Source organism: Microcaecilia unicolor, chromosome 6, assembly GCF_901765095.1.
Source record: "Microcaecilia unicolor chromosome 6, aMicUni1.1, whole genome shotgun sequence".
NCBI classification, from domain to species: domain Eukaryota; kingdom Metazoa; phylum Chordata; class Amphibia; order Gymnophiona; family Siphonopidae; genus Microcaecilia; species Microcaecilia unicolor.
In genome coordinates, this window is record NC_044036.1 from 38,299,105 (window position 1) to 38,325,106 (window position 26,002).

General features: G+C 42.7%; 1 protein-coding gene across 1 annotated transcript in view; it reads right to left on the reverse strand.

The window, feature by feature from the left end:
- TM2D1 (TM2 domain containing 1) overlaps positions 1–26,002 on the reverse strand; it is a 66,011-nt gene that overhangs the window by 4,906 nt on the left and 35,103 nt on the right. Inside the window, exons 5-6 of the mRNA XM_030206983.1 lie at positions 16,044–16,117; positions 4,633–4,750 (exon numbers count right to left, since the gene is read on the reverse strand). Coding sequence (XP_030062843.1) covers positions 4,652–4,750; positions 16,044–16,117 — 173 coding nt within the window. The 3' untranslated portion in view covers positions 4,633–4,651. The remainder of the gene's footprint in view (positions 1–4,632; positions 4,751–16,043; positions 16,118–26,002) is intronic.

A 26,002-nucleotide genomic window follows, 5' to 3' on the forward strand; every position in this document is an offset into this window, starting at 1 on the left:
AATTGGGAACCAATTTGGGAAAACCTTCCTTGGAGGGGTTTAAGGAAGTGATAGGTAAGGGTGGGGTAAGGGGACCCCCCCCCCCCGGCTTAGAGACACGCCCAATCTGGAAATGATCATGGACGATGTTATCACAGAGCTCATCAAAGCTACAGTAAGTTGGACATGTCTATCCATAGGACCAGACACTTTCCAAGCAGAGGGTGCGGAACCATTTTTTTCTTTTTCTTTCGTCCCCATAATAAAAAGTGTTTGAATACTCACAAGAAGTCTCCAAAAATGTTACACAAATCACAAGAGTAGCCAGAGTCTCTGGCCTCTCCAGCCTCCTTTGGGATCTGGAGGGGCTCCAGAGGACCATGCCCCTTTGGTTATGAACATTCAGGCCGCACACCACAGGTACTGCACACACTGTTAAGGTCTCCTGATGAGAACCCCCACCGATGTCAGGGGGTCCTCTCCTAGGTTGTCCTGGCAGTGCCCAATTCTCCACAGGCTCTACCACTTGCTTCTGCAGCCAAACACACCCAGCTCCCCTGAACATGTTTCTAATGTAGTTTGGAGGGGATTTTTGTGTTAAGGTAGCTGCACTCAAGTCAGATGTTTTTTTTCAATGACTTAACAGTGCATTCACTATTACCTGCATTATTGATATATCACACTGACTATTGTAATATATGCGGATATTCACAAACTAATTTTAAAGATCTACATTCTTTTCAAAATACAGTAGTTCAATTTTTGGGAGAAGTGAAAATATTTGAGCATGTAATACCTCTTTAAAAAAAAAATTTTTTTATCACCAATTGCCAGTATGGTTTAGAATTGAATTTAAGATTTGGATTCTAACTTAGAAGGCACTTCTTAATACCAATCCTCTCTAGCTTCACTGGTTGTGCCTTGTGTATCTAGTAGAACTTAGACTGCATGCTGGACTTAGGCTAACTATTCCATTGTCTTCTGGGGCTCGTTTGGAGTCTACATGGGACAGTGCTTTTTGATGGCTGGTGCCAGTACTTTGGAATAGGTTACCAGGTGATATCTGTTATGAACTATTTTTTAATAGATTTAACAACCTGTTGAAGGCTTCCTTTTTTTTTTTTTAATTTTGGCATACAGAGATCAGGAATCTGGGAATTTGATGGTGTCTTGTGGTACTTGAATTGCCAGGTTTTTTTTTTTTGCTTGCTTGCTATTAAAAATTGTATGTGTGAGTGTGCCATTGAATGCGATGTTTGCTTTTTTGCATAATGTAGTTCTTTGCTTTTATTACTCTTTTGGAATATGTAAACCGTCTTGATCTGTTTTTCAGCATGGTAGTATATCAAATTATAAACAAGAGGTGTGGTCATACCAAGACTTATGATGTTCTCAGTATTTGAAAAGGAATAGAGAACTCCTTAACATTCTATTTGCTTTTTTGGCAGTCACGGTACACTGAGCTGAAAATTTCAACACTGTCCACTGTGATTCCAAGCTCTTCTTTTCGGTGACAGCTAACTAAAAACCCAGCATTTTATACCTGTAGACAACTATTTTCCCCATGTGCATCACTTTGCAGGTGCCCACATTAATTTTATCTACCATTAGATGCCCAGTTTCCTGGTCTCACAAGATCCTCCTGCAAATCCACACAAACCTCTGCTATTTTAATGACTGTCCCTTTTCCACGTGGATAACTGACCATTTAGTCCTACGCTGCTTCTCGTCTTAAAGCCAGTTTCCAATCAAAAAAAAAAAAAAAGGTACTGCCTCCTATCCGATGACTTGTTTCCCCAAGGAGTCTCTCATGAAGGACTTGAAAAACAAAATACACTCACCTTTATCCACTTTTGTTTACAATGAATTCCTAAGGCGAGATCTGCCTTTTTTGAATCTATGCTAACTCTTTCCCATTTAGCCAAGTCTATCTGTATGATCAGCTGTTTTTTTTTCTTCATCAGGCTTATCAGTCTACAGGTCCTAATTATCCCTGAACCCCTTTTCAAAAATTGGTGTTACACTGGCCATTCAACCCTCAAATATTGTGGCAGTTTTAAATGACTGCTAACCTGGAGTATTGTGTTCAGTACTGGTCTCCGTATCTCAAAAAAGATATAGTAGAATTGGAAAAGGTACAGCGAAGGGCGACGAAAATGATAGTGGGGATGGGACGACTTTCCTATGAAGAGAGGCTGAGAAGGGGGCTTTTCAGCTTGGAGAAGAGACGGCTGAGGGGAGATATGATAGAAGTGTATAAAATAATGAGTGGAATGGATCGGGTGGATGTGAAGCGACTGTTCACGCTATCCAAAAATACTAGGACTAGAGGGCATGAGTTGAAGCTACAGTGTGGTAAATTTAAAACGAATCGGAGAAAATTTTTCTTCACCCAACGTGTAATTAGACTCTGGAATTCGTTGCCGGAGAACGTGGTACGGGCGGTTAGCTTGACGGAGTTTAAAAAGGGGTTAGATAGATTCCTAAAGGACAAGTCCATAGACCGCTATTAAATGGACTTGGAAAAATTCCGCATTTTTAGGTATAACTTGTCTGGAATGTTGTTACGTTTGGGGAGCGTGCCAAGTGCCCTTGACCTGGATTGGCCACTGTCGGTGACAGGATGCTGGGCTAGATGGACCTTTGGTCTTTCCCAGTATGGCACTACTTATGTACTTATGTAACCTGTTGGTAATAATCTGTAATCTATTTCATGCTTGAGCTCTTTCAGAACTCTGTAGTTAACTACCATCCAAGCTCTGGTGATTTGTTGCTCTTTAAAGCTAATCAATTTGATCTATTACTTCTTCTAGATTTACAGTGATGTACTTTAGTTGCTCCAAGTGATCACCAACAAAAGTGGTTCTGGTGTGAGTATGACTAAGACCTTCCTCAGTAAAGACCAAGGCAAAGAAGTTGCTTTTCTTCTATTAACGTATCCTCCCTGAGCACTATTTTTACCCCTTGGTCATCTAGCAGTCCAACAGATACCCTCAAAGGCTTTATGCTTCGATGTACTAGAAAGTTTTTAGTTCTTGCTCCAGCTCCATCAATCCTCTCTATTTTTTTTTTAACCTTTGTTAGATGACGTTTGAGGTGAGTTGTCCTAAACTCCTTATTGACTGCTCTTGTAAAAGAATTAATTATATACTATTAGATTCATCTTGGATTATAATCTGAATCACTTGTAAACTGCTTTGGTTGGCTTTGCCAGAATGGCGATATATCAAGTTCAATAAATACATATTCTATTATGTAGTTCCTCTGAGGCCACCCTCACCTCTTTAGCTAAAAGTGCAATTATATGTTAGATTTTCTTTAATACCTTGAAAAAAAAAAATAAAAGCAGGACACCCCCCCCCTAACAAAAAAAAAAACAAAAAAAAAAAAAGTCAACTGCCAGCAAGGATTAAGTCTGCCTCTACGGGAGTAAGGTCCAAATTCATGCATTTCAATACTTAAAGTTCTTTGTAACAAATTAAGGTGCTAATTAGCATCCGGTTAGAAAGAAGTAATTATTGCTATGACAAAACTATAGTCTCTTGGCAGGATGCTCAAATACCTCTGTTGTAATGCAGAAGAAAGCATGGGCCAAATATCAGCTGATATTAAGCTTTATATGGCTTTTTTTTCTTTTGCTAATTACAAGTATGGATAAGCCTGCTACTTAACTTTGTGCACGGACGTGATTTACTGGAGTATTCTCTGAAGGACATATGTATTACTTGCCTTTAGCAGATCTAATACCAAAAACTTCCATTATCTATAATTATAGTGAGAAAGTTTGCATTTTTTTCTATATATGTTGAACAAGTAATCACATCTGTACAATTAAAAACAAATACAATGTCTGTAATGGAGTAATCATGGGGCTATAGCACTGAGATTAGTGTCTACTTTCTTTAAAAATTTATATTCCGCTCTATCACCAGTGTTCTAGGTGGATTACATCATTCAAATGCACAGTAACAATATTTTACGTTAAAAAAAAAAACAACAAAAAAAAACTTGCACTCGCATATAAAACATTATTCCAAAACTTCCTACCTCACCTTCATTTATCTGAATTCTTAGATCTCTTTCCAATAAATCTGTTTATACTCCTCCAATCTTTACTCATCCATCTCTGAATTACTTATAAGTACATTCTCAATTTGTCAAATACTAACAATCTGGAGTAACTGTTGCAACCTGGCAGCGGACATCACCCACTTATGCGGCTGCTTACATCCTGCTTGACAACAGAACTGACAATATACCCATGTTCTTATAAACACAAATGCACATTTAATTTTTTTTTATAAAATACAAAATAAGCAGCTACATATTTGCACTGCTGTTTGGTCATCTTACTTGAACGAGTTTTGATAATCAAACCAAGATCAAACATTTAGGATATCATGGTTTAATAACAAAATCTTATCCTATATATAAACAGAATTCAATTCTGCATGTATGTATATCAATAGAAATCAAACAAAATAAAACATGGAAAAAAAATAAGATAAGTTATGTCCAATAAAAAAGGTATCATCTTATTTTCTTTTCCATGTTTTATTTTGTTTGATTTCTATTGATAACCTTAAGAGTGGACTAACACGGCTACCACACTCCTCTGCATGTATGTATAAAATTTTAAATTCTGACACTTACTGGCAAGTTTATGAGAACATTATGTTTTTTTAAATGTTTCATTGTTAATGCTCAGTCTAGTAAGTCTTGCTCCATAGTAATCTATAATATAACTAGAGCCATCTGAAGGTCCAACAATCTGGAAAGGAGAAAAAGAAATCCCATTAATATGAAGCAGAAACAGGTGACATTTTACAATTCTTTGTAATGTATTTAATCAAATTCATAAGAAACACAGTAATTTTTCTCAGAACACTGCAGGCTGATAAAGTTGCATTGTTCTTTCCCAGTAATACTTCTTGCAAACTAGCACACCGAACAAGAAATGCAGATTATGAAACTCATCTCCCAATATTTCTTATAGAAGTAGAGCAAAGTCTGACTGACGTGGAAGCCCAAGACCACTTTCAGCAGAAAGCAAGAGGTTGTTCTAATGGAAACCCCAGCATCTATAAAATGCAAAAAGGGCTACAGATAAGACAAGGCTTGTAGCTCTGACACTCTTGATCATTGAAATGCCACTAGAAATGCCATCTTTAGAGTGACGTCTTAAGGATGCCTTCTTCAGAAGTTCAAAAGGTGACAAACCCAATGCTGGCCAAACCAACTTGAGACTCCATGGAGGCATCACTGGACAAACTGGTGATGGCAAATGTTACACCTTTCAGGAAATTCACACTATCTGGGTGCAAGCCTAAGACCCTATCAAGCGACAAATAAGCTATTCTGCCATTTGAACTTTCAAGGAAGCCAAAGCTAAGTTTAAGTTCTTCCTGCAGAAATAACATCTGAGCAATAGATGTTTAAAACAGAAGAAATCCCCTCTCTGCACACCAAGCTTCAAAAACTCTCCAGACTCTTGCATAAGCTTACGAGGTAGATATTCTCATTTCTAAGAGTTATAGCTACCTCACCTGTGTAACCTTTACACCTCAGACATGCACTCTCAAGGGCCAGGCCTTAAAAAAAGAAGTGAGATTGAGTACTGGCCCCTGAAAGGCTTCTCCTAAAGAAGTTTCAGTCCCTTCTCTCACATGCAAGCAAGCAGATCTGATCTGTATACAACAGGCACCTTAAGCCAGTCCAGTATTACTAAAAAAAAAAAAAAAAACCCACCATATGGATGAGATACCACTTTTCTGAAACGTTCGGCCCAGAAGCCTTGGGGGGAAATGCATAAAACACTCATGACTGTAGCCACTTCTGTGGGAGAAAGGAACTTTTGGTTCCAACTCTGTGCCATCAAACCCATCACCAAAGTGCCCACTTGATCTGAATCATAGTGAAGGCCTTCTTCGACAACGTTCATTCTCCTGAATCCAGAGCATACCTACTCAAGAAATCCACGTCCTCACTCATATGCTGCAAACCCACAATGTGAGCTGCCTATGCCTGTAGATGGCCCTTGGCCAATGAAGGACCAAGAAGCATCTTTCATTACTGGCAGACTTCTTATTCTTTCCTGCCTGCTTATATAAGCCACTGCCATGGCACTGTCAGAAAAAAAAACAAAAAAAACCCCACGACTGCTTTGCCCTGAAGGTAATAATGGAAGAGACATTAAAAGCCCCACAAATGTTCCAAGTTTCTAAGTGGTTAACAGACCATGTCACTCAGTCATCATCCAATGTTCTTGTTACCACCCAGTCCTGACAGTGATCTTTCCAAGTCTTGCGTGTGTCATCAATAACAACCTAACTAGAAGCCTACAAGACCATGCACCAGGTTATAGGGGCTGATCCATCACCTCAGACTGGCTTTGGCTTCTGTTGTCACTGAGAGGCATCTCTCATAGCTCTGGTATAGAACTGATCGTTCAGACAGAAGTGATGACTGCAGAGGCCGAATATGCGCCCAAGCCCATGATATTAAATCTACTACTACTACTCATTTCTATAGCACTATTAGATGTATGCAGCACTGTACACATTATATGCAGGTGCTTTCTCTGTCCCTAGAGGACTCACAATCTAAGTTTTTGTACCTGAAGCAATAGACCAGAGTTACCACCACTAGCATGTAATTCCAAGCACAAGATGCATTCCTTGCTCTGAGAGCTCAGATCTGTGCCTGAAGTTTCAGCATCCTCTGATAAGGAAGGACTGCACTGCCTGAGTATCAAAACAAGCACCCAGATACTATTGCAGATGCATTCTTTTTGGATTTATAGATTTCATTAAAATGCACAGGCTTCTAAAGGTTGGACATCACAGCTATGTTGGAATAATCTGGGAGGGGGGGGGGAGGGAGGCTGGTCTCATCTTTGAATCAAGTAAGAATTCTAGATATAAGAATGCTTTGTTTTTAGGACAAACTTTACATATATTTCCCAAATTGGTTTGATAAGAGGCCCTAAGGGATTTATATTACTTTTACCATTACTCACCCAGTATCCATATACTACTTTGATGTTTTTCTTTATTTTTTAAAATTATTTCTCTCTCTTTCAAAATAGTATGATTCTTCTCTAGATTTTGTGCTAGAAGGAGTGTTCCACTTTGTATATCGCTTGCTTATATGTATGAGATTGTGTTTAAGTTGGAAATCAACCTAAAATAAAAATACCTGGTCACATGCGACAATGTAACCAAAGACTATTAACGGACATTATCTGACTCTTCTTCCCCTCTCTAACTTCCCTCCAACGCACCGACCATACATGTACCTCATTCTACTACATCACCACTTTGTATTCATTAACCATGTATTTGTTCAGACCGTAATCAGCTAACTCCGTTAACGGTTATATGTAAGCCACATTGAGCCTGCAAAAGGTGGGAAAATGTGGGATACAAATGTAACAAATAATAATAATAATAAATTTATTTCTTGCAGACAGTTTTCTTGTTTGAATTTATTTTTGAAATACAAAATAAAAAAATCTGTCTACACGCTGCTTGTTAAATAATGGATATGCAGTCCAGTCACACAAGAATTGCCAAATATATGTTAACCATTAGCTACTGTTAAAAAGTTTAGAAGACATTCTCCCACCCTCTGCCTCCAAAACCTCCTGTGCCCATGAAAGAAAAGATGAATATGTAGAATTATGCTGTGTATTTACTTGGCTGACAAGTTTGGACGCCTGCTTGGTGTTTAGAATGTTGGAATGAATTTTTGCAGCAGTCAATGCTCAGAGAGGGGAGGGAAAAAAAAAAGTTGCCAATAAAAGTCTTTCACAAGAAAAATACATGTCAAAAACATAACCAGGAGTATTTGTAATAGGGTGTGGGAGAAGGGGGGGGGGGGGGGGGGGGGGAAGACATATACTGGCTTAGTTTCACAATTTTCCTCTACATTGGGAAACTACAGTCTACATCCCACAGTGCTGGTGGGAAGTAGTGTCTGGCTCCCACGGTTTCCCTCAGGTTGGCAAGCTACAGGATGGCTCCCTGAGTAATTGAGGTTGATGGCTGTTTCCTGCTGTGCCTGGAGAGTGACAGGCTGGTTCCAATAAGCTCCCTCAGGTTTCTTCTGTTGGCTGCTTAGACCTTAAAATAGCATGTGCTGCCGTAGAAGTCACAGTGCGGACACCCTATACAACAATCTCCATGTGACCACCATGCACCTATACTTGAATATACTAGAAACCTGCCAACAACAGAATGGCTTCTAATTTTCATCAATGTTTGTGACCATCTGCATGTGATGGTATTTTACAGCGCTCATAAAAAATAAGCGACCATATGGTAAAGCTGCATATCCACTTCAGCAGAGCCTACAATGTACTGTGAAGGAAATTCCACTAATTATTTGTTGACAAAGAAAAGCCACAGGGCGTTAAAATGCCTTGTTTTCAATTGGGTCTCAAACTAAAAAAAAAAAAAAAAAAGAGACAGGTAAGGATATGCTCAGATCACACTGTCAGTGGCAGAGGTCAGTCAAACTCTATGATCTATTGTGCCCTGAAAATGGTAGATACAAATCAAGGTCAGGTATACATATAAAGTAGCGCATATGAGTTTATCTTGTTGGGCAAACTGGATGGACCGTACAGGTCTTTCTGCCGTCACCTACTATGTTACTATGTATGTTATGTATAGCAGTGCAACTAAGACTAGATCCTTCGGAGATTGACTTTTTTCTATTATGAGCTTTTCGAGATTATTTTGGAAGCAGGAGTAATATTCTGACTCCTTAATTTTAACTGTTAACTTGAATGCATTTAAACTCTATACCTCTGTCTTGAATACTGTCAAACTGGTCGTTTTCAGCTGGGTCTCTGGATCAGTAATTCAAAAATAACTTCATAAATGAGAATAGCAGCCTTGCTAAATCAGTCCAACGTCCACTGAGCCTACTGTCCTGTTTCTGACAATGATCTATTTGGGTCACAAGTACCCAAAAAATGTTGATCTACTTCTCACAGCTCATTTCCAGGGAGGAACAATGGGTCTCCCAAGTCAAGCTAATACTTTGTTTAGTGTTTAATAATTTTTATTGATGACAAAGCATAAACTCAAACAAAAGAAAAATGTAAAGCGTCGAAGATCCAAGCAGAAATTAGCATAACGGCATATGCCGTCAAACTTTTAACAACATTAATCCCAGATCTTAACCCCACCCTCTTCTCAAGAAGCCAACTCTCCCACCCCATCCCCCAAAACCCCCTCCCCTCTGTGAGTTCCCATGTAAGCAAAACAGAAAAGCGACATCCTCGGGCCTCTAACAGTCCAGGCAGGCCACTCTCAAAACACACTAGCTCACAATACATGCAGGACCATACTCCGGCCTGGGGGAGATGAAGTTTGCAGGTATGGTGACCAAATGAGTAAATATTTTCCTTTCCTCTTTGGCGAGCCTCTAGTATCTCTGGCCTCCCATACTGCCGGAAGATGGATTTGATTCCTCCAATGCCAAAATTAGGAGGATCAGAGGTAGTCCAACACGGCAGAATACACTTTCGCTCTATTAGACAGAATTTCCTAAGATGCACTCATGCCCCCCATGGTTGGAACCTTGAAAAGCTCCCAGGTCTATCCATGAGAAACTGATCGCATGATCCAATACCACCTATACCCAAAACAGAGGAAAAATAAGCCTTGCATTCAGTCCAACATTGCTGTATCAAAGGGCACCCCCAGACAGCATGGGTAAAGGAATTGTCCTAGTTAGTGCACTTCACACAACTTGGTGATGGGATTTCCCCCACCCGATACAACTGTGATTGAGCAAAATAAACCCTCAGGAGGACACAGTAGTAGCTCTCCTGGAACTAGGTGCACCTAGTAAGGGCAGAGATCCCTCGTATGATGGTAACCAAATCCCAGTCTATTAAATCACATCCTGAATCACAAGCCCACCTCTCCCATACATCTCGCAGGTCCCTAGAATGATCCAACTGCAACAGGGTACTATAGGCTGCCAAAACACTAACCTCCCTCTCAGAGATGGTATCAAAGAAAGCCCGTAATGTCACTCCTATGCGCTGCTGAAGCTTAGGCGCCACTAAGGAGGTCACATAGTGCTTAATTTGACAACAGTCAAAACAATTCCCCCATGCCACCCCTATTACTTGCTGTAGCATTTTGTAAGAAAGAAGAGTACCCTCCTCACCCAACAAATGCTCTAATTTAGTCACTCCCTGATGCTCCCTTAACTGAAAAACAATATTATCCTGACCTGGCTGAAAGGCAACATTCCCCCAAATCGGCAGCTGATCTGTCACCATAGGATCACTCCCCAGGCTCAGGATCAAAACCCACCTAACAGACTGCAAAAGGGGAAGCAACAGTACCTCTCTATACTACCTCAGAATTGGTGCTGTGCAGTAAAGATAAAAGGGAAAAGGGAGTATAATGGGCCCGTTCAATAGGATCTCCTAAACATCCAGTCCCGTAGATGACAGAGGTGACAGGACAAATTGTAAAGACTTAAATTAGGCATTCCCAATCTGCCCTGATCCCCCCCCCCCCCCAAAAGAGAGAAAAACAACTTGGGGTCTTCGATAAGTCCAACAAAATTTGGTGAATAACCAGAATATGAAGGTCCTTTCGAAGGAGATATAGTGGAAATGTTTGGAGAAGGTAAAGCTACTGAGGCAGTATCACCATACGGAAGAGGACAATACGTCCCATCAGCGACAATGGCAGATCCCTCCAGCCTTCCAAGCACCGTTGCGTTTGTCTCAACACATCCACCGCCAGTCATATGCCCAGATAAACAAAATGGGAACATGTCCATCGCAAAGGAAACGGAGAATCCCACAGGCAGCCAATCTGCTCCAAAAAAGGAACAATCTCCTATTTTTCCAGATTCAGGCGAAAACCTACATAATCCCCATATTCACACACGATTTCCAGCAAAGCCGCCAAGGAATGTTGCAGCTGAGATAGACTAGAATGTTATCCACGAAAGCTGCCACTTTAAATGGTTGAGGCCACACCCTATCCCCAGAACATCTGGGGATTCCTGTATATCATGAAGCAGGGGGTCCAAAGTTAGTATGAATAACAGCGGAGATAAAGTGCACCCCTCATGTGTACCTCATAAAATGGAGAAAAAAAAATCTCACTCTAAGCTAAGAACTTTAGTACGAGGTGAAGAATACAAGGCTCTCACCGCACACACAAAACGTCCTGAGAAACTATAGGCCTCCAGAGTAGCAAAAAGGAATTCCCATTTTACGCGAAAGCCTTTTTTTTTTGCATCAAAGCTGATCAATACAGAGGGAATATCCTCGCTCTCGATTTGTTCCAAGGATACTAATATCCTCCGAAGGTTTTTTGCTACCATGTGGCCCTTCACAAACCCCACCTGGGCATTATGACTCAAGGCAGGTAAAATCCGTGTAAGCGCGTTGGCCAAAATCTTTGCCAGGATTTTCAGTTCAACATTTAAAAAGAAATAAGCCTATAAGAACCAGGGAAAAGAAGACACTTCCCCGGTGTGGGCAAGACCACTATCCACACATTGTTTAACTCCAGCGGAACAGCCTCCGCCTCCACCATAAAATTGAAAACATTCACAAGAGGTGGCACCACCTCTTTCCCCAGAAATTTATAAAATTTCATCCAAAAACCATCCTCTCCCAGGGATTTCAATAAGGGGCCCTACTGAATCACCACGATCACCTCGTCAAGGTGAATGGGTGCATTAAACTCTCCAACTCAGAGGCCTCCAAACTAGGTAATACCTGGCCATCCAGACACAAATAGCCAGCAATCCCTTCATCTGGAGGAGAGGCATAAAGCTGTTGATAATGGTGCTGAAAAGATTCTGCAGATCTCCATGTCAGACCGGACTCTGTCCGGTTGGTGTTTTAAGTTCCAATACTTTAGTAGTTTCTTTCTGCTGAATCAAGCAGGCCCGAAATCAGTCCCCCTTATTACCAAAGTGATAGGGGTGATATTAAGTTAACGACTTAAATGCTATGTCATGAAGCAGTTCATTCAGTGCGGTCTGGGTTTCAAGAACTTGTTGTCTATGAGCCTGAGATGGGACCTCCCATAACTATGATGATTGCGCTTCAACTGGTTCTCCTCTCCATACAAGATCTCTATTGCGGGCTTGCCGAATATGACTGGCATAACTAATAATCTCCCCCCTAAGGGCTGCCTTGGCAGCATCCCAATAAATCAAGGGGTCGCACTCATATAATCCCTCCAGCATTGTAAAAGCTTCCTCAAAACCCCACATCATGACAGAATGCAAGGGGAAACACCCATCTAGAACCAGCCCCTCCCCCCCCCCCCGGGCCACAGAGGGCAGCCAATCGGCCCAAACCCACGCACGATCCGAGATCACATAGGGACCTATTTGAGCTCATGAGATCTCAGAAAAGAGAGAGACGCAGAAAAAAAAAAAAGGAGGTAGTCAATATGGGACTGGGCTGAGTGGGCCAAGAGAGGTGGGTATAATCCCTGTCAGTAGGAAAGAGCACCCGCCAGGCATCCAACAGATTCAATTGCTGACGCAGATTAGAGCAGACCGTGACTACTTATTTAATTGTTGCATTTGTACCCCACATTTTCCCACCTATTTGCAGGCTCAATGTGGCTTACAAAGTACCGTAAGGTGTTTGCCAAATCTGGTAGAGAACAGATACAAGGTTATGTTGGGTTCGAATAAGGTAGATGTATTCCAAGCTCCATTAGGGTCGAAAGGAGGGAGGTTGTATATTGTTCAGTACGGTCTTTGGTTTAGTTGTGTAGCCGGATGTGGGTATTTATGTTGGATCTGTAATGTAGGCCATTTTGAAGAGGTTGGTTTTTAGTGATTTTCTGAAGTTTAGGTGGTCGTGGATTGTTTTCACAGCTTTTGGGAGTGTGTTCCATATTTGTGCACTTATACAGGAGAAACTTGATGCATAGGTTGTTTTGTATTTGAGTCCTTTGCAAGTTGGGTAGTGAAGGTTAAGGTATGTGCGAGATGATTTGGATCTGTTTCTGGTTGGTAGGTCTATGAGATCTATCAAGTATCCTGGGACTACACCGTAGATAATTTTGTGGACAAGGGTACAGATCTTGAAGGTAATCCGTTCTTTGATTGGAAACCAGTGTAGCTTTTCACGGAGGGGTTTCGCACTTTTGAAACGTGTTTTACCAAATATCAGCCTGGCCGCTGTGTTTTGGGCGGTCTGGAGTTTTTTTTTCTGCGAGTTGTTCTTTACATCCCTTGTAGATTCCGTTGCAATAATCTGCATGGCTTAGAGCCACTGATTGTATTAGGTTTCAAAATATTTCCCTCGGGAAGCAAGGTTTTACGCATTGAGTAGAACATTTTCTTTGTTACGGAGTTTATGTGGCTTTCAAGAGTGAGGTTCCGGACGATTGTGACACCCAGTACTGTGAGGCTGTGTTCTGGAGTGGGTTTGCTCTTGTTGTGTTTAGATGAGAGGATGAGGCAATGTGTTTTTTTCGGTGTTCAGTTTCAATTGGAATGAGTTAGACCATGAGTCCATGGTGTCCAGACCTGCTTTGGATTTCATTGGTTATTTCTGACAAGTCATGTCTGAAGGGAATGTAGATTGAAACATCGTCTGCATTGATGAAAGGATTAAAGGCCTTGATTGGATAAGGACTTTGCCAGTGGGATCATCAATATGTTGAAGAGTGTTGGTGATAGTGGTGATCCTTTCTAGGATCATGGGATTTAATCAAGGTCAGGGTTCCAAACGGAGTTAAAGTCTCTACCCACAACTAAGGGGCAAGTACTATAGGTGAGCAAATGCATGGTTATTAGACTGTAAAATCCTTTATCAAAAAAGCACTGGGGGCATAAAGCTGGCACAGCACCAACTCTCTCCTCACTACTGACACCCGACTAATTACATAACGACCCTCCGGATCGAAAGCAAGCAGGACTGCCCCATCCACCACCCCTTTCTGAACGTGAGCAGCCAACCCACTGTTTTAATTTTGCGCTCTCTGAAACGGACTAGGGCCATGTCCTGCAGTAGAGCCACGTCTCCTTTATGACGCTGGAGCTCATGCAATTCCTTTGACCTCTTAATGGGTGATGCCCCCCACATTCCATGTAACTGTCTTCACAGTAGTGGGGGTAGAAGAGAGGCATGCAAAAAGGATCCATAAATAGTAAAATCAGGGAGGCTGTCCCAGCCTACAGCCTCCCCCAAATACCTTCAAACAGGCCTGCTAAAAAGACGCCCGCTTGGGCAGCTGCTCGAAATACAACATTGCTTTCCTGAAACTACGGACATTACACCCCACCCACCAAATCCCCTTCCCCCTCACTCCTAACCTCCCCAACTCTCCCCGACCTCAATAGACCCCCCCCCCCAAAGAAAATCGCAGGCCCCAAGTAGTCATGTAAAACACCTACCCCTCCAAAGAACCCCTATGAAAACCAGGGTATGGCTAAGCCCCCCCCTTCCCCACAGGAAGGACACCCTTCACGAGAAAGAGTATGTCCATTCACTGTTGCTGAACACCACGAAAAAGGGGGAAAAAAAAACACCTGGGCTTCCCCAGCCTCCATTCCCACCCCACCCGCAACCTCTCCATCTGTTCCCCCCCCACCCCAGTCAAGTCACTGAGCAGATTTCACACACACAAAAAAAGTCAAAGCCTGCATAATAATGAGGCCGCCACCACCACGCTGCACCGGTCATAAGTCAGTCCTCCCCATCCCCCAAGGTTGGGCTGAATCAGCAACACATCACAGGTCACTGGTCTCCATCACAGGTTCCTCATGTCCTCCCCAGTTCATCAATTTCTTAAAGGCTGGAATGAAGAAAAAGCAAGCAAGAAAAAGGGGTAAGGGGGGGGGGGGGGAGGAGAGGGGTCTCCCAAAATATGTTCCAGTAAGCATCCACTGACAGATTCCAAACTGCCAGTTCACGGACTCAATACTGACTGCTGGTCACCGGGAGGCACAGCTTCGAGAGTAAGATCACTCATAAAAGCTTGCGCAGTGTCCAGTGTCTCAAAAATCTGCACGCAGTTTTGATGGTGGATACATAGGCGTGCGGGATACAGCAAGGCAAAATGAATGCGGTTTGCAAAGAGTTTAGTGCATACAGGCGCAAATGCCCTGTGCTTCGCTGCCACACGCACAAGAGTAATCCTGTAAGCACAAAATTGTTTCTGTTGCAGGGGGAAAAAAAAAAAAACTTCACCTTTGTGCAGAGCCTGTAAAAAGAGTGACTTATAGGCGAATTTCAGCAGCTTATTACCACTCTCAGACGTCCGTTCGTGAACTGTAGGGACCACAATCTATGGACCCATTCCACTCTCAGGGGTCCATGGTGTGTAGGGAGGGCCAGTTCTCTGGGGTGCCAGGCTTCCATAAATCCAGAGCGTTCTGCATTTTGATGGATTCCGGGAGCCCCTCAAAGCACAGATTGCTCCTCCGGGAGAGATTCTTCATGTCCTCCAACTTGTCCTGACAGTCCTCCAGCTCCCCGGTATGAGCCTGATATTGGGCAAACTCCTGGCCCCATTCCTCCAGGGTCTCTTGAACTGGCCCCCTGTTTCTCCTCGAGTGGTTGGAAGCACTTGTCAAGCATGGCCTCCATTACCGTCACCACCTCTGCAACCCATGCTGAACTCTGTATCTGCCCTGCAGGGCTGTGAGGCGCCGCCACCTGTCACTCTCGAGCAGGGCATGTCTCAGAGGGCTGCCTTAGTTCCCATTACTGCAGAATCACGAACCACAGTTGGATATCCATCATCAATGCTGTCAGCTGGTCACTCTTGAGACAAGCGGAAGGGGAGCTGAAAAATCAGAGTTTCATTGAACAGGGCAGCAGGAGAGCACAGACTCAACGTCCTCTCTCCAGCATGGCACGTTTATAGACTTTTCCTCCAGGAACTTGGCCAAACTGTTGAATCCTACAACTCACCTTGACCGTATCTTCTGGCAAAAAATTATACAGGATTAAGAACCACTCTGAACACTTTTTTTTTTCTATAAAAATTTATAACGAAGTTAAGCAATCAAAAAAATTGAAGGTTAATGTATCAGCTTACCTGCATGGAAATGAGAATGAAATCAATAAGGCTGCCAATACCACAAAATCCTACTGTGCAGAACTTTAACATGCCTAAAAATAAAAGGAAATAAAATTTAGTTACAGAACAGTATATAACTACAGATGCCTACTTTTAAAATATTTCAATTATGTTAGCAATAAACAAATGCATACAAAGTCCATATGCGCAAAGCAATTCAGAGGACAGTAATTATTGTAGTTTGAATTTAAAAATGTATACTCTTATAGCACTATAAGATGTACAGAATGCTGCATTTGTAGGTCAAAAGTATCTACTCCCAAACAACTTATAAAATCTCAGTGGGTACCTGATGCAAGGGAAAATGAGTTCTTACCTGTTAATTTTCTTTCCATTAATCCCGAAAGATCAATCCAGAGACTTGTGGTTTGTGTCCGCCTAACAGCAGGCGAAGACAGAGGGAGAGAACTCCAGGGCTCAGTCAAATAGTACCCTGACAGCAGCCTCGCTTTCAGCATTGTCTATACCCAAGCAGTGAAAAACATGAACTAGAAGAGAGGAATCTCCTGCCTCTAAACACAAAGGAACAAGCCACAAAACCAACTGGAATAGCAACAGGTGCTCTGCTAGCACCAGGACCCATGCATGACTATGCCATGGGGTAGTTCTACATACAAAATTGCTACTCTTGTGCCCAGAGTGTCATCATCCAGGACACCACGACCTACCTACATCTGGTGAATGTTTCTTCAAGTCTACTTAATGCCTCTGCCACAATTCTCCACCTGGAGAGGAACAAGGCAGAAACAACAAAAGCTGAATCTCAACACAAAGAAGCGGGCCTCTGGATTCATCTTTCAGGACTAAAGGAAAGAAAATTAACAGGTAAGTACTATTTTCCCTTCCAGAGCATCCCTCAGATCAACCCAGAGATTGTGAGATGTTACAAAGCAGTCCTCAAGAACGGCAGGACTGAACAACCCCAGCCTGCAAGACTGCCATGCCAAAAGTCACATCCTGGAATGCTGCCACGTCCAGCCTATAATGCCTTGTAAAAGAGTGCACAGAGGCCCACGTCGCGGATCTACAAATGTCATCCACTGACACTACCTGTGCCCTTGCAGAGTATGCCTTCAGCAAGGCTGATGGGGACTTTCCCCGCCAACAGATACTCTGAAGAAATGGCCTCGTTCAGACAGCACACTATCGTCGTCTTAGCAGTCTGCTAACTCTTCTTCCGACTTGCAAACAGCACAAAAAGAGATGGTCAGATTGGAGGTTATCAATGACTTCTGGCAGATACTGCCCAAAACCGTCCAAACATCCAGGTAACGAAGTGCACAAAATGTCCTCGGGGTAATCCTACCTGCGAAAGCATGGGAGGAAAACCGGCTGGTTCAAATGGAAACCCATGACCACTTCTGAGAGAAAAGGAACGATCCAGAGTTGACTCACCTCGGTAAAGCAAAGGAATGGATCCCGACATGAAAGCACCTGGAGCTCAGAGACCCAGCTGGGCAACGCAATGGCCATGAGAAACACTGTTTGTTTTTAAATCAAGTTCTTCAAGGAAATCTGGTCCAAAAGGCTCAAACAGCAGCCTCTGGAGGTTACGCAACACCACGTTAAGCTGCCATTCTGGACAAACCGGCCAGCCTGGATGGATGGAGATGGTTAACCTCATGCAGAAAAAAAAGGCTACATCCGGGGGTGCAGCAAATGAAGCATCATGCAGTCGGCCACAAAAAATATGCCAGTGCCGCTACCTGCACCTTCAAGGAGCCCAGCGTCAGCCCCTTGTCCAGACCCGCCTACAAGAAGGCCAGGATATGAGACAGCAAGGCAGTCACAGCGACCATCCCCTGCAACCCACACCAAGAGTCGAAGGTCTACCAAACCTTCACGTATGTGATGGACATCAACTTCTTCTAGGACTGCAGCAGCGTAGTAATCACCGAGTCTGTATATCCTTTCTTCCTCAGTTTCAACCTTTCAAGAGCCAGGCTGTAAGACCAAAAGGGGGAGGGATTCTCCATGAGGTCTGGCCCCTGTTCCAGAAGCCCCCTGCCACTCAGCAACTGAAGCGGCCAATCTAGTGCCGCAAGCTGGACCAAGTCTGTGTATCAGGGCCACTGAGGCCAATCTGGCGCCACCACCACTGGGCTCAGGTGACTATCAATGCACCCCAGAAGCCTGCCGATCATTAGCCAGGGCAGAAAAGTGTAAAGCAGACCCCCTAGAGGGTCAGGGCTGCAACATGGCATCCACACCCTCTACTGCAGCCTCCTGCTAAAGAACCAGGATACCTTTACGTTGCTCTGAGTTGCCATGAGATCCATCTCCGGTACCCCACCCCCCAAACGGTCTGATCAGGCAGAATGCAGATCGAGAGGGTTCCCAATCCCTTGGATCCAGCAGCGTGTGACTGAGGAAGTCTGCTTGCATATTGAGCACCCCAGTGATATATGCCACTGAGAGCAGAGACAGGTGCCACTCTGTCCAGAGGCTGAGACAAGCGGACTCCCGCACCAGGGCAGCATTCTTTGTCCTGCCTTGCTTGTTGATATACGCCACTGCCGTCATGTTTTTGGACAAAAAACAGCCCTGCACAACAGTGGCGTAGCCACAGGTGGGCCTGGGTGGGCCAGGGCCCACCCACTTAGGGTTCAGGCCCACCCAACAGTAGCACACATTTAGTGGTAGCTGGTGGAGATCCCAAGCTATATCAGCTGAAGACTTCCACCTGATGGTAAGCCAAGATGGAAAGAAGCATTTTCTCGCCAGCTGAGATATTTCTTTGGTGCTGTTGGGGGAGAACACTTGGTGCTCACCCACTTCTTTCCTAGGCCCACCCAAAATCTGTTGTCTGGCTACGCCCCTGCTGCACAAGATCGAGAAACTCCACTAGGGCTTTCTGAACCACTTGCAATCCCAAGCAATTGATTGGTAATGACGCCTTCATTGGCGACTTGAGGCCCTGCGCAATTCTGTCCAAGCAGCGAGCCCCCCCCCCCCCCCCCCCCCCAACAGGCTGGTGTCTAATCACCACCATCTAATCCTTAAAACGGCACCCAATCCCTCTAAAGAACTTTATTTTCCAGTTATTGACTTTGCTGTCAAAACCCCTCTGTAAGGGGTCAACTAGTTCCATCTGCAGAAACTCTCAGTATTTTGTCTCAAGTTCAGGATCTTAGGAATTAATTTGTTTGTAGTTTCACCCTCCTCTCCCCCTTCACCAGTTTCACAGAGCCTAATTTCAGCGATCCCAAAGCTCTCAGGTCAAAACCCGCTACCTGTAATAGAATTCTCTTCCTGGTCATCTTTTCAGTTAAATTTCTCTTCTCTCATTGACTAAGACCATCTCTTCTTATGAGACCTACCTTCTGTTCCCTTGATCTGCTGCCCTCATCATAAGTACTACCATTCTGGGTCACACTGAAGGTCAATCAAGCCCAGCATCCTTTTTCCAACAATGGCCAAACCAGGTCACAAGTACCTGGAAAGATCCCAAGACAGTATAATATATTTTATGCTGCTTACCCACAAATAAATCAGTGGATTTTCCCCAAGTCCATTTTAACAATTAGTCTATGGATTTTTCCTTTAGGAAGCCATCCATTTTAAACCCCACTAAGTTAACTGCTTTCCCTACACTCTCTGGCAACAAATTACAGAGTTTAATTACACGTTGAGTGAAGAAATATTTTCTCCAATTCATTTTAAAATTTATTACTTTGCATGCCCCCTAGTTCTAGTATTTTTGGAAAGAGTAAAACAAGTGATTCACGTCTACCTGTTCCACTCCACTCATGTTATAGACCTCTATCATATCTCCCCCTCAGCCATCTCTTCTCCAAGCTGAAGAGCCCTAGCCGCTTTAGCCTTTCCTCATAGGGAAATCGTCCCTTCCCCTTTATCATTTTCATCGCCCTTCTCTGTACCTTTTCTAATTCAGCCATATCTTTTTTGAGATGAGGTAACAGGAATTGAACACAATAGTCAAGGTGCAGTCATACCATGGAGCGATACAAAGGAATTTTAACGTCCTCATTTTTGTTTTTCATTCTTTTCCTAATAATACCTAACATTCTATTTGCTTTCTTAGTCACCGCTGCACACTAAGCAGAGGGTTTCAATGTGTCATCAACGATAATGCCTAGATCCCTTTCCTGGTCGGTGACTTCTAATGTGGAACATTGCATTACGCAGCTATAGTTAGGGTTCCTCTTTCCCACATTAAACGTCATCTGCCATTTAGATGCCCAGTTTCACCAATCTCGTTAAGGTCCTCTTGTAATTTTTCACAATCCTCTTGCGATTTAACAACTTTGAATAACTTTGTGTCATCAGCAAATTTAATTACCTCACTAGTTAATCCCATCTTTAGACCATTTATAAATATGTTAAAAAGCAGTGGTCCCAGCACAGACCCCTGGGGAACCCCACTATCTACCCTTCTCCATTGAGAATACCAACCATTTAACCCTACTTTATCTTTTAACCAGTTTTTAATCCACAATAGGACACTACCGCCTATCCCATGACTCTCCAATTTCCTCTGGCGTCTGAGGTACTTTGTCGAACGCCTTTTGAAAATCCAGACACATAATAAATCGACCAGCTCACCTTTATCCACATGTTTGTTCACCCCTTCAAAGAAATGTAATATATTGGTAACAGTTGCAGTTCAGGGATCTTCAGCCAAAGATCCTCACAATCAATTTTAGTTTATCTTCCAGGTAGATACCAACATCTTGGAAATCTGCTACACTGCATCCTCATCTGAAGAAACCAAGTCTTGATCCCCAAATTTCCACAAATTAATCAACCTTTTTACAAATTTATGATTTCTTTCTAAGCTATCAGAGAAGGCAGTTTATCAGCAATAATCTTCTCTCTCCAATAAACTTTCGTTTTACATACTAGACAGTCCGGTTTTCAGAATCTTCATAGAACAGAAACTTATTGCATCAGTTCTTTCTAAAATATTCCCACCTGGATAAGTACTAGGTAGTCCTAGCTATTTCTCTAGATTTGACTGCTGCTTTTGACTTGGTTGATCACAATCTATAACTCACACCTCTCTTCTCTCAGTATTTCTGGGGTGGTCTTCACCTGGTTCCAATCTTTTCATTCTGATCTTATAAGGTCATTTCTTCTAAGCCTTCTGCTTCGCCACATTCGCTCCCTTGTGGTGTTCCTCAAGGATCAATACTGTCACCCCTTCTTTTCATCATATATTTTGGAGCTGTCCAACTATAACAATTTTCTGGGGTCATATCCAACGTTTTTTAGATCTAAAGCTGAGGGTTCACATCCTGGGGACTGTAGAATAAATGCTTTTGGATGTTCCCGAGGCATTTAGAGGTAGGAATAAATATGAAACACTGTTCCTCCGCAAGATGTGTTTGGTTCCCCGCAAATGTATTTTACAGTACTGGATGTCATCAGACTCCCCGGCCTACTGGCATTGGAGGAACCAGATACGTCTTTTAGTGTCGTGGGAAGCAAGGGACTCCCAGTTCTCGCCAAAAAGGAGGAAACGATTTCTTGCCATTTGGGGCCCTTATCTTCAGATCTTACACCCTCGAGGGCGCAGTTTGCTTCTCAATGAAGGATGATTCCACAAAGTTCAATAAGCAAGTGGGATATATTTCTAGTTCCTAGAGAGGGGGAGGTCTATGTCATCAATAAAAAATTATTGAATTCTAATCTATTAAATCCATTTGCTGCTCTCATCCAATCCACAAGCATTTCCTTTCATTTCTATGCAGATGACATTCTACTACTTTTCTCTACAAATTCCTCCAACTCTTCACTGGAACCATTGCAAAACTGTCTTGATTTAATTTCTAAGTGGCTATCTGGATCATAAATTGGTACTTAAGAAAACATTGTGGCCTGCTGGTTTGCAGGTGGTCTGACCACTCCCATCTGTACCCTGAATCTGTCTGGTACACCTATTTCACCAGTCATTTCGTAATTTAAGAGTCATTTTAGACTCCCATTTGACTTTCGTATCTCAAATATCGTACCTATCTAAAATTTTTTTCTTTATTATTCGTCAACTACTTTATACGCCACTATTTCAGCCAGAACACTTTCCATTCTCTAGTCCTATCCCTTCTAGTTTCAAGGCTAAACTACTGTAATATTTACCGTATTTTTCGGACTATAAGACGCACCGGACCATAAGACGCACCTAGGTTTTAGAGGAGGGAAATAGGAAAAAAAAAATTTTCCTTTTTCCCCCAAGTCTAAAACCTAGGTGCTCCGGTGCGTCTTGTCCAAATCCCTCCCTCCGAGTTAGGGATCGCCCTCCCCCCCGGCCCTGTCACCACTTCTCCCTACTCACGCGATCTTCCCTAGTGGTCTAGTGACGTCGGGGCAGGAAAGAACCCCCTCTTTCCTGCCCAGCGCGCTGCTCTCCATCCTCCTGTATGCATTGCTGCCTGACGGTCTCGGCGAGATTCAAAATGGCCGCCGAGAATTGAAGTCTCTGCGGCCATTTTGAATCTCGCCGACACCGTCAGGCTGCATACAGGAGGATGGAGAGCAGCGCGCTGGGCAGGAAAGAGGGGGCTCTTTCCTGCCCCGACGTCACTAGACCACCAGGGAAGATCGCATGAGTAGGGAGAAGTCTACCTTCGGACTATAAGACGCACCCCCCATTTTCCTCCCAAATTTGGGGGGAAAAAGTGCGTCTTATAGTCCGAAAAATACGGTACCTTGGCTGCACCCATGCTATTTTAAAGAAACTACAAACAATCCAGAACACCGCTATTAAATTGATCTGTCATTCAAAGAAATTCGATGTCACTCCCCTTTTACAGAAACTCTACTGGCTTCCCATAGACCAGCGAATTGTCTATAAAACTTCGTATACTTACTTTCAGAGCTTTTAGACTGTTTGCCTGTCTACTTAGCCTCTTTAACTATTCCCTATTTCCCAGTCCGTTTACTGCGCTCTAGCAATGATTTCCGTCTGGTCCATCCAGGGCCAAAATTTGCCCAACTGGAGTCCTCATCACTGTGCTTTTTTCTTCACTGCTCCATTCTCCTGGAACTTCATCCCCATTTTGGTCAGGGTCAAATCAACTTTCAAGAAATTCAAGACTAATAAAAATCTGTTTTTTTCATCAGGCCTACAAAACAACTTCCTCAGTTTGGGTGCACTCATTAGGCTAGCCCTGTTTACTTACCTTCCTGCTCAATTTTTTACTTGTTCAAAAAGTACAAAGACTAAGGGACAGTCGAGGAAATTACATGGAAAATACTTTTAAAACAAATAGGAGGAAATATTTTTCACTCAACGAATAGTTAGGCTCTGGAACTCTTTGCCGGAGGTGGCAACAGCCGTTAGTGTATCTGGGTTTAAAAAAAGGTTTGGACAAATTCATGGAGGAAAAGTCCATAGTCTGCTATTGAGACGGACATGGGAAGCAACTGCTTACCCTGGGATTTGTAGTAGGGAGTTTTACTACGATTTGAGTTTCTGCCAGGTACTTTTGACCTGGCTTGGCCCCTGTTTGGAAAACAGGATATTGGGCTAAATGGACCATTAGTCTGACCCAGTATGGCTACTCTTATGTTCTCCCTCTTCCCTTTGCATCCCTTACCCTTTCTGTCCCTATTTGTTTACCTGTTTTATGATTGTTTAGTTATCTCTGCTTATATGGAATGAATGTCGAGTAGCTTTCCTATTTTATAATGGAATTCTTTTCCGTTCTTTTGATTTTATAGCATTATTGTATATCACTCAGGTCTGCCAGTTTGTATGAGTGGTATATTAAATTTTAACAAATACATTCAAGGTTGCAGCCATGAAGCCCAATACCTGCACGTAATCCCAAGCTCTTGGAGACACCATCAGAAGACCGACCTTCCCTACCCGCACATCAAACAGTGCCCCCCCCCCCCCCCCCCCCGAGATACTCAAGGGTTTGTGAGAGTTGCATCTTGTTATTTGGAGGTTGACCACCCAGCCCAAGGTATAAAGCAGAGAGAGACTACCCAGAGCGTAACACGCTCTCTCCTCCTCCAAAGACACCCGAATGAGTCAGTCGTCGAGGTAGGCCGCTACCACCACCATCACCTTGGAAAATGTTCAAGGCGCTGTTGCCAAGCCAAACGGCACGGCCTGAAAAGGAGTCCAGCTCAACTCCAATATGGACAGCACAATAGCAGGTAGAAAGGAGAGATTTTGAGGGGGAGACAGGGAGAGGGGAAGGGACCTGGCCTCACTAGGTATACCACGAGCCAGCACCAACCAATTCAACCCCACTATTCAACTATACCCCCAAAGGTGGCCAGGAGTCCAGGTCAATCCAGAGCTGCCAGGGTATGTCCGTCCACCTGCTAGATAGAGAGAATACTGAAAGCGAGGCTGCTGCCAGGGTCCTATATGGATGAGCTCTCTATCTCCACCTGCTGGTAGACAAATACAAGTCTGGTTTGATCTGAGGGCTGCTACGGAATGGGTTATAAAGAGACTTACAGGCTTACAAATATCCTACAATTCACTTGCTTATAAATATTTGGACCAAACACTAGAAATGCAGAGAAATAGCTACATAGAAATGGACATTTTTCCTCCATTCTCCAGTACAAAATAGCCGAGACCCATTCAAAGCTTACTAGCCATTGTTTTAAAAACCTGGCAGACAAAGCTCTCTCTGTAGTGGGACAGAGACCACTATCCATCAAACTGCATTAGAAGGTCTATCATACAGTCACCAATTGCTTAAACCTTGAAAAAAAACTTTCATGGTTGTATTTTACAACTGGATTCTGCCACACTGTTTTGTTCAGGGTTGTGGAGTTGGTACACCAAACCTTCGTCTGACTCCTATTTTTCTACTATGACTCCTACTATAGATAGTACATTTAAGAGAAGTTTTTGTACATGCATATCCTGTGTTTCTGTAATCAATTAGGACCAAGATCACAAAATATTTGTAATCTGAACAAAGAATCTAAACAACAACAAAAAGTATAAAATTATACATTTACTGTTCTAAGTTTTTATTTTGAAGCTGGAATTGGATTTGAACTTGGTATAGTTTTACTGACTACAATTCTACCCAAAATTGCTCAACTGACTTCATAACCCTGGTTTAGATGTGGGGCATACAAGGAGCCTTCTGTTACTGTAGTAATGATCAGCAAAGGGGGGAAAAAAAAAAATCTTACAGCAGATTTTTCATCAGTAAAACTACCTTATTTTATTTATTTAAAAAAAAAGACATATATATAGCCCACTTACACCTAAGCAGCTCACGATTAAAAAAAAAAAAAACCCCACACAATAATAAAATGAACAAGGCATAAAAGTTTGAAACTTGCCCCTGATGGGAAACTGGAATCAAAAATCCAGGTCCTATTACAAACCAGTATGTAAATAAGAATGTCTGCATACTCAGAAAAATTCTTCTCTCTTCTGCATTACAGATGACATTAAGCAAAACTCAGCTGTTCTGACTGTATCCTGGTGGGATCACTTACTGCCCCTCTCTTTAGAGAAACTTTCTGAAAATTCATCTCTTGCTTTCACCCTCTGTTCTTGTTATGGTTGGATCATACACGCAATCCCTGTTAATTTTATTTTCAGCATAAAGATCTTTACACAGTGTGGTTCAGCTACTTCTTAGCCATCAGTGAGCAATGAAATGTGAAACATATGGTAAGTGGATTTTTACTTCCGATTACATACCAAGTGGTTAAGATCTGGAATAGTGTACCAGTTGGTGTTAGGTCCAAGTCAGACCATATGAGTTTTTGTAGGAAATTAAAGCTCCTCTTAAAATGTTAGAAAAAAAAAAAAAAAAGATATTTTTTTTACAATTTGTTTTTAATTCTTGTTTTCCTAGTGATTGACTAGCTCTTTTATTTCTAACCACAATGAACCTGTAATGGGAATGGTGGCATACAAGCACTATATTGTATTATAAATAACACTAAGTTGAATGCCAGTGCAA